Source organism: Ipomoea triloba, chromosome 5 (genome assembly GCF_003576645.1).
Source record: "Ipomoea triloba cultivar NCNSP0323 chromosome 5, ASM357664v1".
In the NCBI taxonomy this organism is placed as follows: Eukaryota; Viridiplantae; Streptophyta; class Magnoliopsida; order Solanales; family Convolvulaceae; genus Ipomoea; species Ipomoea triloba.
Genome location: NC_044920.1, coordinates 29,706,392 through 29,724,165, shown reverse-complemented (window position 1 = coordinate 29,724,165; position 17,774 = coordinate 29,706,392). Strand labels below are relative to the sequence as shown.

Below are 17,774 nucleotides of genomic sequence, written 5' to 3'. Positions count from 1 at the left end.
TTGTTTTTTCTCTGCTATTTAATTAACAAATAATTCCAAAATTCCATGTTGATTTTCCTGCAATAGTCCTTTCAGCTGCAGAAGGCTCTAGTTTAAGATTAATATATATATGCTTATTTTTTCTAGTTTTAGTTTAACCGTTTTCATTTTCCTATTCCTTAAAAGGTGTAACTTACCACTAAACTATATCCAATGAATTTAAGTTTTAACTGTTTTACAGAAAATGTCTGCACAAGTGGTAATCACAAGAAGTCTTCTTACCCCATTTAGAAAACACTGTTTTCTTAAATTTCGTATATTAACCATTCTAGTCCTCTTGGATCAAGTCAAGTCTACACTCATGAAACATTTTTAGCAGAAGTTCTTTCATTCCAAATCATAGTTCAAAACAACTTCAACAAGAAGGCTACATATATAACTAATAAGCATGAATGTTCTTCTCTTGAGTGTATGTATCAGCATGGTTCAATCCGCCGCCGTGAAGGAACTTTCCGGCAGAAATTCACTTGCCGCTGCCAACAACACATGTAACAAAACATCATTAATGTTGGGAAACAAATGAAGATGACTTCTACTCATACCATCTTCAAGCTAAGCTAAGCTAAGCTAAATATATCAATTTTCTTTACAAGTAAATGTGCTTTGTATTTTTGTAATTGTGGGACTAACCTTGGGATGTGGAGGGAAGAAGGACGAGGTGCATGGTGGAATTGTTAGGAGGCAGAGCTAGGCGGAGCGGGGAAATGCTGTGGTTCAAAGGGTTGCGCGTGCATACAATGATATCTTCAAGCCCCGTTTCTTCTTCCAACTTTTCACTCAACTCCTCCAGACTATTCCCTTTAAAATGGAAGCTCGGCCATTCCACTGAATCATCAACCTTACCTTTCTCGTCCGCCACAGCGTAATATATTAGCCGACCCTCCACCGACTCGCCCGACTGCACAACCTCATGCACATTTCAGATTTCTTATTCTACAAAAATGCTTCCTAACTATACAATGCTGCCAATGAACTTGTAGTCAAGTGGCATGTAGTGATTCTCTCAAATGGAAGGTCATTAACTTTTTGTGCTTTAACATGTTGTGAAAATATAGAAGAACAGATATTACAATGTAATAGAGTGTAGCATTCAAATTATAGGTAAAATAGTGACATTATTAAACTAATAAAGGATTTACCTATTCAATAAAAACATTACAAATCAAGAAAATGAGTAATAAATATGATAATTGTAGTGATCTCTATTACTATTCTTTATTATATGCTTGCTTATTCTACTTTTAGTTATAATTCTTGATAATTACTTCTTTTATTGGTCCGCTTTTAACTTTAAGAAGATTTAGATAAAATTCTAGTCAGGGCCCGACAATGTGGATAAACCTAAATTAGTTTACTTTATCAGTTTATTGTGTGATGTACTGTGTAAGGAGTTACAAGGTGAAGTTATTTCCTCATCGTTCAAAAAAAATAAAGATTTGGATAAAATATTATTTGAATTAATTGTTTTGGATGAATTTACATGTGCTATTGGGTCAAAAATTCATTACAATGACTAAAAGTGATAAAAGTTTAAAGTTGAGTGCCTAAGAGCAAAGTAAACAATAATCGAATACTATAAATGAATATATTATAAAAATGAGGGACCAAAAGTTTGAGTAAGTTACTAACCGAGCGTGCGGAAACGGTTGAGGAGGTTAGGTTAAAGGTGGTTAAGTCAGCGTCGGCATCGTCGGATCGCGGTACCTTTTCCGGCGGGTCTTGCCGGCATTCGAGAACCTGAACCTCCCAAAAAATCCAATCCTTATGCCGGTGAGGAATGTCGTGAGTGATCGAGTTTCTCCAGGGGGGAATTCCCGCATTTGCCCTCAGAAAGTTCCCGTATCGCGTTTTCAGCTTCACTAAGTCGCCTTCCATGACCGGCTCCCATTCGATCTTCGAATCCAATTTCCTCGGCATCGTTTGGAGAACTCTCCGGCCAGTCACGCCGAGTAGGTGCTGCTCGTCGGCGGCGGTTAGGTATTTGCCGTAGCAGCTTTTCAGGCGGATCACGAAGTGCGCGCCTTCGACGAATTCGACGGTCCATCTCGCGGCCTGGGAGTCGCGGTGGCGGTCCTGGAAAACCAATTCCTCTTTGCGATCGGCCAGGAGGTATTTGTCGTGGTGGCTCTTTAGCCTCACGGTTTTGGCTTTCTCGAAAATCTCCATTGCAGATCTGCTAGGTTATGCGATTTCGCGTGCCGCAATTTGAATATAAAGAGATCGGAGATATTGAGAGTGTCGGCTATAACCACTGGGAAATACGTGTGAAGAAGAAGAAGAATTGCTTTTTGGTGTCGACGAAATTTAATGCTTTGCCGTTTCTGTGAGCTACACGGAGAGAGTCTGGAATGGAATTATGGAAGTGTACGCTTTACTTCCCCTTGCAGATTGATGCATGTGACTTTATTAATGTTTCCAAACTATTCCGATATTCTCGAAAATTTTAGGTATTTTAAGAATTTGAGAAATGAGAATGAAATTTTTATAAATAAATTTAAAAAAAAAAACTCAATTATTAGAGTTAAGAGATTTTTTTTGTGAAGCTGATGTGAACGCAAGAGAAATAGGAGAAATTAAAAAGATTTGAAATAGAAAGATAAGAACCTGGTTTTTTGTTTTCAAAAAAAAAAAAAAAAAACTCCTCCCAGGCATGAGGCGGGCGTACCACATGCGCTCAATCGGGCGCGAGCACTCCACGCACGAGTTGGGCATGTTAGTCCATGTTTTTTTTTTCTCTAATCTTCTCTTTCCTAGTTACACTTGTAAAAAATCTCAAAATCTATGCCTATTAGGGATGCTCTTAATCTTAAAAGACAAAAACGGCAAAAACGTGTTTCCAAGTCGGAGCAATGAGGAGTCTATAGTAAAAGGGAAGAGTGGTGAGGGGTGGATAACATTAGGAGCAATGAGGAGTCTATAGTAAAAGGGAAGAGTGGTGAGGGGTGGATAACATTATTCTTTTTAAATAATGGACAAAAAAAAGTAAACTGGCAAAACAATGTTAACAATGCACCAGCCGGGAATTGAACCCGGGTCTGTACCGTGGCAGGGTACTATTCTACCACTAGACCACTGGTGCGCCTAATTAATCCATAACTTCTAGGCCTCCTCTTCTATGGGGTTTCTGCAGAATTAGAACTAAAAATTAAGCTTATTATAGGAGCAAGTTTGCCTGAACTAAACATATTGGTCTGGAAAAATGGCTTACATATACACAGACAAAAACAAGGATTTTACAATTTTTTTCATCTTGGAGAGAATATACATACAGTTACTACTGAAAGAGAGTCGTGATACATCATACCAGCATTCTCATGTCACTCATTCTGTTGACAATTCGAGACGCATCGTTTAATCTATTTGCTCGTTCATATATACCCGCCACCACTATATGCAAGTCTTTCTTGTTGATGTGGGGATCAGAGTTAAGTTTCTCAAACAATGCTTCAACAGTCTCGAAATCCCTCGTGTCACCATAGAGACTCAGCATCTGAAAATGCACTTCATCTGAGAACACGCAGCCCTCCTCGTGCATCTCCCTGTACAGACCGTCTGCCTTCTCAACCTCCCGAAGGTTCCCATAAGCGTTAAGGACTAGAGCGATCGTGTTAGAGTCAGGGAAATAGCCTGCCTCTCTCATTTTCTCGAATGCCTCAATGACGTTTCTGTGTTTTCTGAGTCTAGAGTAAAGATCAATCATGCACTCGAAAACTTCTATGTTCTTCACCTCCCCAGCGTCCACAGCCTGTCGAAATACCCACGTGGCCTCCTCTATTCGACCAGCTCCAGCAAGAATGGTTATGGCAGTTCCCCGGGGGATATTATCGGGGCGTTTCAGCTCATGCAGCAGCCGCTTAGCATGAGCAACCAAGCCAGCCCTCTCGTATGCCACCATTATTGTCTGGTATAGAACCTGATCGATTTCAACCCCGGAACTCCTTAGCTTCTGGAACAGCGTCGCTGCTCTATCCAACTTCCCCGCTTTGCTCCATATAGAGATCATCGTCGAGTAAGTAATGGTGTCAGGCTCAATCCCTCTACTCTGCATTTCCTTAACAAGGTTATTCGCTTTCTCATGCTCGAGCGTCTTCCCATAGATCTTAATCATCGTGTTATACGTCACAACGTTTTGTTGGATACTCTTCCTCTGCATCAACCTAAACAAATGTATCGCTTCCCCAAACAGCTCGGCATCACCATAAACCCTCAAAAGCGTGTTGTAACTAATCACACTCGGCTCAATTCCCATCTTCCTCATGCTCCAAAACAGCGTGTCTGCTTCCTTCGCCATACCAAGCTGCCCGTATACATCAATCATTATATTGCACGTTGTCAAATCGAGACGGCAATTCACTTCCTTCATCTCAGAAAACACAGATAAAGCTTCCAAAATCTTCTGATTCTCTACGTACATATTCAAGAGTGTCGAGTAGCTAACAGTATCTGGCATAACTCCTGCTGATTTCATCTCTTTTAGCAGTAACCGTGCTTCGCGAAAAAGCTTAGCTTTCCCAAACACATTGATCATTGTATTGTAAGCTACAAGATCAGGAACAATCCCTGAACTTTTCAGCCTAGAAAATATAGAAATTGCCTTGGAATAATCGCATAATTTACGTGACAGCTCGATCAGATTACTATACAAAACGATATCCCCTGACACGTGGTCCTGCTCCATCTTCTGAAGCCAAGATAGGGCATCGTCAAACAGGCCTTCTTTCCCAAAATGGGTGATTAGAGTAGAATAAGTGTACTTATCCGGTGAAAGCCCTCGTTGGCGCATTTCGTCGAACAGTCCATAGGCAAGCTGCCATTGCTTCGCGCGAAGCACGTTACGCAGCACGACGTTGTACGCAAACACGGAGGGAGTGTACAGAGCCTCTTCGTTGATCCAATCGAGCAGCGCAAGCGAGCGTTGCCAGTCGGATTCTCGCGAGAGGAGCGTGACCATGAACTTCATCGAAAGTGTTCGACCTTTGTACCGCGACATCAAAGCGAAAAGCTCGTGCTCGTTGCTTGTCTTGCTTATTGACAGTAACAGCTCCTCCATGTCTACGCTGCTGTCCAAGAACGCCGGCAGCTTTTTCCGGCGGTACGGTGTGGTTCTCGGCGGCGGCGGCTCAGCCGTCCTCTTCCACGCATCTTTTGACGAAGAAGTAGCGGAGATTGCCAATACGATGAAGTGAGTCCGAAGTTTCGCGGATTTCTTACGAAGCACGGCGATTCCGGCACGGTTGTGTGGTAATGGTGAAGGTGTAATGGAGCATACGTGTATGGAAATGGCGACAGAAAGCATTTCAAATCTTGTCTCCTCTGCTTTCGCAAAATTTTGGGGGATAAATAGATTAATAGAAGGCAAATTGTACAAGACTGTTTAATGTTAAACATCAAACACAAGAATTTGGGCCTATTACAGGCCCATTTTTATTCATCAAAAAGGAGTCCAATCATTATTTAATGGAAAAAGTGTCAAACAATTGTTATGCCGTGGACATGGGTCTACATTCACATACACTATACTCTACATTCACACTTTGTAAACTCCACATTCACATACACTATACTCTACATTCACACTTTGTAAACTCCACATTCACACATTACAATGTTTAGTAACTATATTACCATTGTTATGCATTCACACATTCAAAACTCTATATTCACAGGTCTTGTACTCTATATTCACGAACTTGAGAACTTCACATTCACACATTACAGAGCTACAAGTTGCTAGAATTTTTTAACTCTATTACAGATTCACACATGCATAACTCTACATTCACGATACTCTATATTCACAATTTGAAACCTCCACATTCACACATTTCTAGGCAACTCTACATTCACACAATCATAAATGTACATTCACTATTCCTATACTCTACATTCACACTTTGAAACCTCTATATTCGCACATTTTTGGACAACTCTATATTCAGCAATATGTTTACTAATTTAAAAAAAAAAAACGACAAAAACGATGTAGTTTTGGACCCAGGTCCACCTTGCAAGGTGGACCTGGGTCCACAGCATAATTTGCCAGTGTCAAATAGACTACTGAACTTATCGCTTTTGTGCAATTAGGCCATTAAATTTAAAAAGTGTGCAATTCAACCATCAAATAAGCAAAATAAGTGCAATTAGGACATTTTTCTAAATTTTTTTGATTCAATTTGAGTTAAAAATATTTCAATATTGACTCTCAACTAGTATGGTAGAAGAAAATGCCACTCTTAATACATACTCCCTCTGTCTCATTTTACCTGTCATGTTTACTATTCATTGGTCAAATCAACTATTTCTTCATTGCTTATTTTCTTTAGTAATTTTTAAATTTGTTTTTTTTGTGTTTAATAGTACTTCTAATGTAGTTTATAAATATATAAATTTTATATACTAATACTAAATTTAATATTATGAAAAATTGAGTTAAAAATAACTTCAGTCAAGCCTCGTTAACCGAATCAGACAAACAAAATGGGACGGTGGTAGTATATGTTAGTAATATAATTGGATTTTACTAGAAAATTTTTGTAAAAACGATCTAATTGCATAAATTTTGTTTGTTTGATAGTTGAATTGAACACTTTTTAATTTCAATGGCCCAATTGCACAAAAGCAATTAGTTCAGTGATCTATTTGACACTTTTTCCTTATTTAATCAATAGTTATACCATGGACCCGGGTTCATTTTACAAAGGAAACACATCATGATTTACATACTAAATGTTCGCTATTCAAATTGTAAATATTCAGTATGTAAATCGTATGTTATGAACATGGGTCCACCTTACAAGGTGGATTCGTATCCATAGAATAATTTGCCTTATTCAATAGATCATGGTTCACACACCTATGCGAATCATAAATATATTTATTAAAAAAAAAATACTACTTTAACTCCCAACAGTCCCAAGTTATATTCTCTACTTTTATTCTCTCACACCAAAATTTGATGTTGACATTTTCCTTGGGCCCACAAGATGAAAATAACCTATCATATCTTGCCATGTAAGGGAGTACAAATGGAGGAGTACAAAATGGGAGTCCATGTAGTAGAACTCTAAAAAAAATGTTCCATCCGTCCTATTTAGTTTGTCTGATTCAGTTAACGAGGTTTGATTGAACTTATTTTTAATTCAATCTTTTATAATATTAAATTTAGTATTAGTATATAAAATTTATATATTTATAAATTACATTAAAAGTATTATTAAATATAAAAAATTAAATTTAAAAATACTAAAGAAAATAAACAATGAATAAAGAATTGATTTGACCAATGAGTAGTAAATATGATTACATGACAGAGCAAATAAATTTATAATATATTAAAAGTACATTACTTGAGTACTGAAAATATATAATTTTTAAATATTACAATATTATGATTAAACTAAAAAAAACATGTAACATCTCATTCGCACCACATCGGTATGAATATACGTATGGTTAAACAAACTCAATTGATATTCTTTAAAAACAAATTTAACAATATTGTTAGTATTATAATTGTGGTTGTGTGCGGTGAGCAGTGAGCTTGAAATCAAGATTTATTATCTATTTTAATAAATATATTATTTATTTTAATCAATATTAAACACCAAGTGTCAAAATTTTATTTTTATTTTAATTCTTTAATACAAACATTATATCCGTAGTACAAATCAGTATTTCGTACAATACAACATAGTCATTTCAATTACTAATTCTTATTAAGAATAGGCAATTAGGTACTAGGGATGTTGTCTAATAGCAACATTGTAACCCCTGCATTTAATATACATGCAATAATGATGCTTTAACAGCTTAATACTAAATACAAAAAAATGTTTCGGTGTCAACTAAAAATTTGTGTATATGTTGATAATTGAATTGTACATTTATTATATATATTATTCAACAGTTACACTTTAGTTAATTATCATAGTCGATTTGTGTCACCTCTAAAGTCGCGTTTTGAGAAACCATATGAAAACTTTTGTTAAAATTACAATAAGCTTTATGTGTTTCGAATTTTTTTATTATTCATGTAAAGAATTCTCATATATTCATGGAGGCTGACTTTAAACAAAATGCCAATTTGCTTTTTTTTTTTGTTGTTAATACAATGATTATATTAATTAAATCAAATAATTTAACAGCTGTGGAATGTGTCTGATAGTGCACGAGCACAAAGCCATTTAAACTAACTTCCAAGATTCCTGTTCATAATATTATTATTTTTAAAAACTTTAGTTATATAGTTTTTAAAAAGTCAGTTATTCTTTATTAGAGCAAGGCTAATGGCTTTAAAAAATTTAAGAGTTTTTGTTAAGTTGGTGCAAAGAGGGAAAAATAATTAACTTAATGTGTGGTCAACAATTTTTTTTTTTTTTGAGTTAAAACACGAGGTTTCTTAAGTTTGCGCTAACGATAAGAAACACTTTAAAACCCATATCATACTCACTAATCCCCGTATCTCCGTTCACACCGAGCCGGCCCAATTAAAGGGTAAAGTGCTAACCAAATTGTTTTTTCATATAAAAGGGGATTTAAATTTCGAACTCTAATATCTTAAGGAACAGAATGCACGGTCACTCACGCCAACCAAACTTATTACAAATTCTTCTTTATTCTATTCAAATAAACATTGTTTGTTTTAAATTTGAAAATAATAATTGTAAGGATATGAAGCATTTTCCTTCACGAATATAAAAGAAAATCAAAATAAAGCCATCCAAACTTTATGAAAGTGTTAATTGGCCAAATTGGAGACCATTTTGGTAATTTCCATCCAATATGTCGCAAATAGCTGCCGACTAACTGAGTACCTAACCAATACTCCGTACAATACAAGAAGGCAATAATGTCAAATTTAACTGCTAACACCTAATTAGGATTAGGCAATTAGGCATTTGAGCAGTTGTCTAATAGCAACGTTGTAACACCCAACCTTAAATTACACTTGCAATAATGATGTTTTAACTGTTGATCAAAGTACACGTCAACGTTATTTATTGAAGTGGGATTGACTTGTAACTTAGAAGAAAAATCAGTTAATTTTAATTATGAAAATTCCACGCACGTAACCTTATTAAGTACATAATATAATAATTATACCATTATGTAGGATTTCATAAATTTCTTAAAATTATATACGGGAAAGGTAAACAACTAGTCTAATTGATGTTAAATTGTAATGTTACTTGTCGAAAATTGAGTTAATAGTAGAATTGAAGCCATCTTAAACTTGTAATTTCAATTTTCAAAAAAAAAAAAAAAAAAGAAAGAAAGAAAGAAAGAAAAAGAAAATTACTTACATAACCACTTTGTAATATTTACTTCATATTACATTGCATGGCATTAATGCATTCAAGTTTTTTTTTTTTTTAAATGAAAAAGACCAAATGCGATGAATTTGTGTATCTTTTATTAATTCAAAATTTGTGATTATGTATTTATTAATAATATACTTAAATATTTTACTAAATAGAATTACCAATCAATTTTAATAATGACCACTGATTTATCCATAATATAATTAAATATTTTATTAATAAAGTTGTCACGCAATATCAATTAATTTTAATAATGAATGTTGATTTATTAATAATATAATTAAATATTTTATTAAACCGTCGTCATTTATTAATTATCAGTTAATTTTAATTGTGATTATGTATTTATTAAGAATATAATTAAAGATTTTTCTAAATTGAATCGCCATTTGTTAATTATCCGTTGATTTTAATTGTGATTATACATTTACTAATAATATAATTAAATATTTACTAAATAGAATTACCAATCAATTTTAATAATGATCACTGATTTATTCATAATATAATTAAATATTTTACTAAACAAAGTTGTCACGTAACATTTATCAATTAATTTTAATTATGATTGTTGATTTATTAATAATATAATTAAAGATTTTACTAAACAGAGTCGTCGTTTATTAATTATCAGTTGATTTTAATTATGATTATGTATTTATTAATAATTTAATTAAATATTTTACTAAACATAGTTTATTATAATATTTGATTATAATATAATTATATATAATCCAATTTATATTTAGTAAAATATTTGATTATATTATTAAACAATAAGTTCGACGGATAAAAGGTCATGGGTTCGAGTCTCAACGGGGGCGATATTGATTCATTAAGTTTCAGTAAGTTGAAAAAGTATATATGAACGGATACTACATGTAACATGGTCAATAGACAATAGCACTCAAAAATAAAGTTCGAGGTTTAGTTATACTTTTTTAAATTTTAAGAGTCTAATTGTACTTTTGATTAAAATTTAATGGTTTATTTGACAAATTTCTCTTAATTTTAAATATGGGTATGAGATCTGGTCATAATATGTAACAGATGATTAAATGTAGCAATTAATCACATTATATATTGGGATAAAAGTGGAATTAATTACAATTGAACTCCCAACTACGAACCATATAGGTGAACAGAAATCCAACCGCTCCTCATAAATAAACAACAAAGAAAAAGAAAGCTTTCAAAGCGTGAATATACCAAACCTTAAATACGACTCAAGGAATAGGCGAGAGAGCGGTACTGTGAGACTATAAACAAAATGAATGATTGCTTCTACCGAAGATCTGAAACTCAACGAAATCGTAGCAATTTTCTGATTGATTATTAAACTCAAAACCTCTTTCTTGCTCTTCACCCAAATCCCTACCTGTCCAGAGAGATTAGGATAGGATAGGACTCTGAAAAACTGAAATTGAAATTGAAACTCAGATGAATTGAATTGAGTTGGATTTGGAGAATTGGAGCTACTAGGTTTCGTGGTTTAGTGTAATGGTGGTAGATCAAGTGCGGAGCTGATGAGAAGAGTGAATCTGTGAGATTTTTGATTTGTTTTGGTGGCAGTGGAGATGAAGAAGCTGAGGAACTATTATCTGAATCTGAGACACCCGCAGAAAATGGAGCGGAAATGGATCTTTCCGGTGGCGATAGGGTCCATTGTGTCGCTGTTTCTGTTGTTTCTAACAACCCTAACTTCCTCGGACGGCACGCCGCTTTTGCCGCTGTACCGGTACTACGCCTCCGCCTCCGCCGCCTCCATTTTTATCGAATCCAAGCTCCGGCCTATCCCCGTCTCCGCGCTGCCGCCGCCGCCGCGCATTGCGTACCTCATCTCCGGCTCCTCCGGCGACGGGAAAATGCTCCGGCGGACGCTCCAGGCGCTGTACCATCCCAACAACCAGTACGTGGTTCACCTCGACGCGGAATCCTCGCCGCAGGAGCGCCTCGATCTGCGCAACTACTTGCAGGCGCACCCTACTTTCGCCCGATTCAACAATGTCCGGATGATCAGCAAGGCCAATCTTGTGACCTACCGCGGCCCCACCATGGTGGCCAATACTCTCCACGCCGCCGCCATTTTGCTCAAGGAAGGTGGGAATTGGGACTGGTTTATCAACCTCAGCGCCTCTGATTATCCTCTAGTCAGCCAAGATGGTAATGAAGAATTCTGCTTGTTGAGCATACAGTATATAAACATATCAGCTCAGGCTTTTAGTTTAGATTAATCACATGCTTCAATTTTGCTACCTTTGAGCTTCATTAAACTATGATTTTGTTTGATTAACGTTTGGTTTGGTTTGGTTTGGTTGGATGATTAGATCTGCTTCATACATTTTCGCATTTGCCCCGAGATCTCAATTTCATTGATCATACAAGCAATATTGGCTGGAAAGAGTAAGTGGGGTGGTCCTCTTTGTTATTTCGGCTTTTCGCCCTTTGATAAATGATAATTTCATCATTACTAGTCTTTGAAGAATGGATTTCAGCATTAATTATGTGGTTCTGTTCTTTCTGTTTATGAAGGTTTCAGAGAGCAAAACCCATTATAATTGATCCCGGGTTGTATATGTCGAAAAAGGCTGATGTTTTCTGGATTACACAGAGAAGAAGTGTGCCAACCGCTTTCAAGCTCTTTACAGGTGATAATTTGCATATTAAAGTTCCGTTTTTTGTTTTTGTTTTCGTTTTCACTCTCTAGGCTCTATTGATGGTGGGTTGAGCTTGGGGTATGAGGGTATCAATCATGCTTTTGGCTCGTCTATACTATAGTTAGTTGTCTCATTTAGAACTTCTGCTTCCTATCACACTTAGTTGTCACTTCTACCGGGTCATATGAGATGCATGTATTAGGTAGGGCACCAATAGAAGGCAGCTACTAGAAATGAAAAAGTTCCATTCCCCCAATTAGCTATCTCATGTGCAAACTGCAAAGGTGGAGAAATTTAGCTGAAAAATTGTAATGTAAAAAGGAATTTCTGCTAAATGAGGGAATCTTTCACTCTTCCACTTCTTTGTCATGCGGTGTGGTGGAAGATGCTGTTGGCGTATCTCTTTCATTATTACGTGCAAAGCATAATTATTTACTTTTAAACAATAATGGCAAATCACAAGTGTAGTTTATATGTCACGGGCATTTATCTTGGAGGATTTAGGATGTGTATCTAAATCTTGGAAGGAAAAGATGCTTTGGCAAAAGAATAACGAAAAGCGGGGAGGGGATTAAGGAAAAAGTATCATACTTACTATAAACTCTGGCTCATGGAAATGGGTAGTTCATCTGCTCCAATTTGAGTAATGTATGAGTTCCATTGGAATTCTTTGTTCTCTCAAAGAAGGAAATTTCTAGTTTCTGCTTACCAAAAAGAAAAAGATAAAAGAAAAAGACATGGTCCAAGCAAGAACCTTATTTGGATAGTGATGCATCTTATGGACAGAAAAGTTACTCTACTTAACATTCACCCTTGCTGATATGTCAATTTTTCCTGTTCATATTTACCTAGGCTAAAGCTAGTGTTTAGGATTTTGGCGTTGAGGCGTAGAAGATACCTTTTTGCTAAAGTTAGTTTGTGATCCCATGTGTGCTTCCCTGCTACTGATTTTAACTTTGGTATAGTGAAAAACTATTTGAATTGTGCTGAACTTAAGCTCTCCACATGGTATCGTTTGATTACAGGATCTGCTTGGATGGTCCTCTCTCGGCCCTTCATCGACTTCTGTATCTGGGGATGGGACAACTTGCCTCGGACTGTTCTCATGTATTACGCAAACTTCGTATCATCCCCGGAAGGGTATTTCCACACCGTGATCTGCAATGCGCAAGAATTCAAGAACACGACAGTGAACAGCGATCTTCACTTCATCTCGTGGGACAACCCTCCTAAACAGCACCCTCACTACCTCACCCTTGATGACATGAAAAGGATGGTTGACAGTAACGCCCCATTCGCCAGAAAGTTCCACCACGATGATCCGGTGCTCGACAAAATCGACTCTGACCTCCTGTTCCGCGGCCAAGACATGCTCGTCCCCGGTGGATGGTGCGTGGGGAGCCAGGAGAACGGGACCGATCCATGCTCTGCCGTGGGAGACGTCACCCTCCTTAAACCTTCTGCAGGTGCCAAGCGACTCGAGAGCCTGATAAGCTCGCTTCTATCAGGCGAAAAGTTCCGCCCCAGGCAGTGCAAGTAGCGAAATTTTGTATAAAAAAGGCGAGTAATCTGTTCTTCGTGCTGCAAAGAGATGGCTACCACCCTCATCAAAATCCTCTCAATCTCACCAAAAGTTTGCAGAACATGCAAATTCAAGACTCCTGAATATCATGCCCAAATCTGCAGACTGCAAGGCTTTTTTTGCCTATAATGAGTGCTCAGAAATGTGAAATGTTGTTAGGTAAGGAACAGAAGATTCAGGTTTTTTCATGTACTCAAATGTAAACTTATTCAGACGCCATTAAACTTGTTCTAAGCTCCTCTTCAAACACTGACTCACAAATTATGATTCATTTCATATCTCTGGCCCCTCATTGCTTCATTCTTGTGTAATGGATTGATGCCACGTCGAGTTATGTATGTTATGTTTGTAGTTTAACACTTTTTTAGTCACTTTTGAATTCATGGATCTTATTACAAGTTATCGCCTTCAGCCTTTTATAAAGATGAAGCGTTGGAGCAAGGATAAAAAGTATGTTATTCTGTAATTTGGGGTATTTTAGATGGCCTATTTTAGTTGTTTTAAATAAGCAATAAAAGGCACAGGATTGATCCAAGCTCTGGAAAGCGATTCGGCACCAATTACTCATGAGAACACCTTAATCAAGGAATGCAAGCATGTAATGAAACAGTTCCACACAATCAAGCTAAGTCATGTGTACCGGGAGGGAAACCAGTGTGCAGACTTTCTTGCGAATCGAGGGCAACATGCGGTGTGGGGAACGACTATTCTGGATCAGCCGCCCGACGATATGAGAGATCTTCTTCTTCGCGACTCGCAGAGCATTGCAACTTGTAGAAGACGTTAGTCCAGGGGCCTTCCGGCCCTTCCATCCACCAAAAAAAAAAAAAATAAAAGGCACAGGATGGATGAAGGTCATGGTCTGATCGGTGAATTGATTGTGCTATCGGTGAATTGATTGCGCTATTTACCTCTGCAATGATACTTGGGACGGAGTTCTATAAGCTTCCAATACAGAGATTTTAGATGGTTTTTGCAGGTTGTAATGCTTATATGGAGGAGAGAGAGTAATTTGGTCTTTAAACCTTGATTTGAAATAATTTGATCTTTGAACCTTGATTTTAAATGATCTTTGAACCTTGATTTTAAATCTTTGAATCTTGATTTTAAATTAGTGAAACTGCTCCCTGGTGCGTGTATCATGCGCACCCTCCGGCCTCTGCCCATCCGGATTTTTTTAAAAAAATTTGTAAAAATTTCTCAAAATCCATGCCTATTAAAGATTTTGACGAAACTAGAATCATCTAAGTATTAAAAAAATAGATAAAACATTACAGATTAATTGATATTACTATATACCATTTTACATCAATAAAACAAGTGATCAACAATTTAAAAAAAATAAGTATTAGTACATAAAGCAAAGAAAATTGGTCCCTAAACGTGCTCACAAGTCACAACGACATTAAAATTGAATTCTTGATCTAAATCTCATCCTCAACTACTCAGGTTTGAATGCTCATGCAAGTGGAAGGCGAAATCTATCGCCCCCTATAGATTTGTTTAGCTGGACATTTCATGTCGATGCCGGCCGGAAATTCAAAATGTAAAACTACTAACACAACAATATAATCATCATCGTACCACAAAACAAAACTAACCTTGGAGAACAACTAACATCGACAATAATGCAACCAGGAAACAGTGGGCTTCTTGTCACAAGAGAGCGGCACTACTTGCCTCAACTTTCCGGCCGGCAATACGACGGAGCGCATTACCGGCCGGCGGCAAGTGCCTTCTCTCCTGCGACAAGAAACCCAAGGCTTCCTATCTCCAGGCAGCTCACAAAACGACAACCATTAGCATTTCTTTGTGCTTCAAACAAGTGATGATAAACCACATTGATTTTTTCCAAATTTATAGACTCAAAATTAATTATGTATTGATTACTAGCTGTCCTTGCCCATAGAAGATAGAACACAAACTGAAAGGAATCTAGTACAACTGGTCAAAGTGTCATTCATAGTTCCATCCGCATACTAGTATGAAAGCAATCCCTTTCCCACAGCTAAAACTAGGTTGATGGTCAATGGTCAACCTTCATGCTACTAAAATTCACAGCTAACTAGGTTGATTGTCAACAGTCAACTTTCATGCTATTAAAATTCCAATTTCATGTATATATAATAAAAACGAGAAAACAATACTTGTTGTCTCGATTCTCGAGTCATATGATGAGGATTTTGGTCTTGTATTATGATGTGATATGTTATGATTGATTCAGCCCAAAAAAATTGATTATAGTTTTCATTTATTCTTTCTATTACTCACTAAAATTAGGATACCAAAAATTTTCTTTTATATAAACTAGCAGTTGGCCCGTGCGATGCACGGTATGAAAATAGATCAAGTGAAAATGAAATACTACCGAAAACGAAAAGAAGATAAAATAATATTAATAATGAAATAATTTATAAACTATTAAAGACTTCTTTGTAAACTACATTAGTAGTAGAATTACAATCTTGTTTTGATTCATCACATACTAAAAAGAAATATGTCGTTTATTATTTTAAGTTTCAATTCAATAATAAGATTACATATATATGATGCTCATTTATTGATATGTTTTTGGTTATTTAATAATTATGTTCATTTCCAATGATAAAATTATGACCATAAATATCTATAATTAAAATAAAAAATCATGTTTAAGATGAGTTATTATTAAAAATAATAAACGATATTATCTTTATAGGAGCATATAAACTAAATTTAAAAATATTACTAACACTAATTCCATTACTAAAAATAAATAAAATTAGCAAGCCAATGGTTGAAAGATTTTTTAAAAATTACACAACGAATCTATTATTAAAACTAAATTCATTAAATTATTAATTGAACTATACAATATAAAATTAGATTCATAAATTCAATATTTAATAATACTAATTTGAGTAATTTCTTTACCCAATATAATAGCATATATTAATAATTATTCTAATAATATATGTAGATATATTTATACTAACTAAATCAGGCCAAACCAGCCCAATTCAGCAATTTACATATATATAAATATAGAAAGCCCAAACAACTAACCCAATATGAATTACCCATACCCGACCCATTAAGTCCCCATATAAAAACCCAAACCCACCCAGACAAACCCAGACAACCCTTCCTACTTCCCCGTCATCTCCTTCGCTTCTCCTGTCTGAAACCCTCGCCCCAGACCACAAATGGAAACCATGCCAATTCTTTCACCCAAACACCAAATCAAACCTACGCTTGAAGCAAAGTTGACTAAAATTCACCGAGATTCGTTCATTTCTACCGATTAAAACCACTACACAGATGAATCCAAGGCTTCGACAACAAACAGTTCGCGGTAGAAATAGAGTACGTCTTCAATCGTAGATTATGAAAGATACCACCCCTCAGGTAACATATTGTTTATTTTGCATTTTTACAATCTATCTATGTAATCTGACCTAATTTCGGATAAACCCTAACAGATTTCTTAATCAATTTTGTAGATAAATTGACAGGATATGTATTTGCAAAAAACGCACAAGGATTTCGAATCCAAAAAGAAAAACACAACAACGAAAGGAAGATAAGCATTTGACTGTAATTTTAGATTTATTTACCTAAATAGTCAAATCTGTGCCGTTACTATGTCAGTGTATGTAATATTTAGCTTTTGGAGATGAGCAAATTTATATGTCATGAAATTTGTAAGTGAATATGGAGCAATATTTGTTTCTCAATGTTATAGAATCCCATTTTATTACCATATTAAAGCATTGATTAGCCTCTGTAAATAATTACTACTTGTTAGACTTATGCTAGGTAGCAATTCCCTTTTATTGGGAAAGAAACAAATTTCTGATATTTTAATTGTTGTTCTGTAACTTGAACTCAAGTATTCTGTAACTTGACTAAAATGCTAGCATACCTTAGTATATATCTGAAGTTGCTGTTTATATCAATTCTATTAAAAAAATGTTATTAATGATCATGAGACATTTCATAATTCTGAGTGATTTGGAGTGGATCCATACCTGTGACATTAACAGTCTGATCCATTTCTGCGATCTTCATTTTCGTGGGTCACCAGAGATTGTATTCTCTTTAATGTAAACTGAACCTTCTAAAGCAGCTTTTGCTTTGGTGGTCCTTTCTTGTTCCAAAGCCTGTATTTTGATATGGATACACACTGTTTGTGCA

The 17,774-nt window shown here is 35.7% G+C and overlaps 3 protein-coding genes, 1 long non-coding RNA gene and 1 other non-coding gene across 5 annotated transcripts; 2 read left to right on the top strand and 3 right to left on the bottom strand.

The window, feature by feature from the left end:
• Positions 1–265: 265 nt before the first annotated feature.
• LOC116019698 lies at positions 266–2,417 on the bottom strand. Its single transcript, XM_031259993.1, has 3 exons — positions 1,669–2,417; positions 670–937; positions 266–512 (listed from the first exon to the last, which is right to left on the bottom strand). The coding sequence occupies exons 1-3, from the start codon at positions 2,203–2,205 to the stop codon at positions 466–468; spliced, it is 852 nt and encodes a 283-aa protein (XP_031115853.1). The 5' UTR covers positions 2,206–2,417; the 3' UTR covers positions 266–465.
• A 519-nt stretch (positions 2,418–2,936) lies between these two features.
• Positions 2,937–5,347, bottom strand: LOC116021310 (pentatricopeptide repeat-containing protein At5g39980, chloroplastic). Its single transcript, XM_031261934.1, has 2 exons — positions 3,344–5,347; positions 2,937–3,163 (listed from the first exon to the last, which is right to left on the bottom strand). Exons 1-2 carry the CDS (start codon positions 5,333–5,335, stop codon positions 3,125–3,127), a joined length of 2,031 nt encoding a protein of 676 aa, XP_031117794.1. The 5' UTR covers positions 5,336–5,347; the 3' UTR covers positions 2,937–3,124.
• Positions 3,048–3,118, bottom strand: TRNAG-GCC. The gene has a single exon. It is a non-coding gene; the product is annotated as a tRNA-Gly (tRNA).
• A 5,199-nt stretch (positions 5,348–10,546) lies between the features above and the next one.
• Positions 10,547–13,957, top strand: LOC116019902 (beta-glucuronosyltransferase GlcAT14B-like). Its single transcript, XM_031260271.1, has 4 exons — positions 10,547–11,522; positions 11,687–11,762; positions 11,892–12,007; positions 13,042–13,957. The coding sequence occupies exons 1-4, from the start codon at positions 10,937–10,939 to the stop codon at positions 13,554–13,556; spliced, it is 1,293 nt and encodes a 430-aa protein (XP_031116131.1). The 5' UTR covers positions 10,547–10,936; the 3' UTR covers positions 13,557–13,957.
• A 2,745-nt stretch (positions 13,958–16,702) lies between these two features.
• On the top strand, positions 16,703–17,738 carry LOC116019756. Its single transcript, XR_004098757.1, has 2 exons — positions 16,703–16,985; positions 17,081–17,738. It is a non-coding gene; the product is annotated as an uncharacterized LOC116019756 (long non-coding RNA).
• Positions 17,739–17,774: the final 36 nt, after the last annotated feature.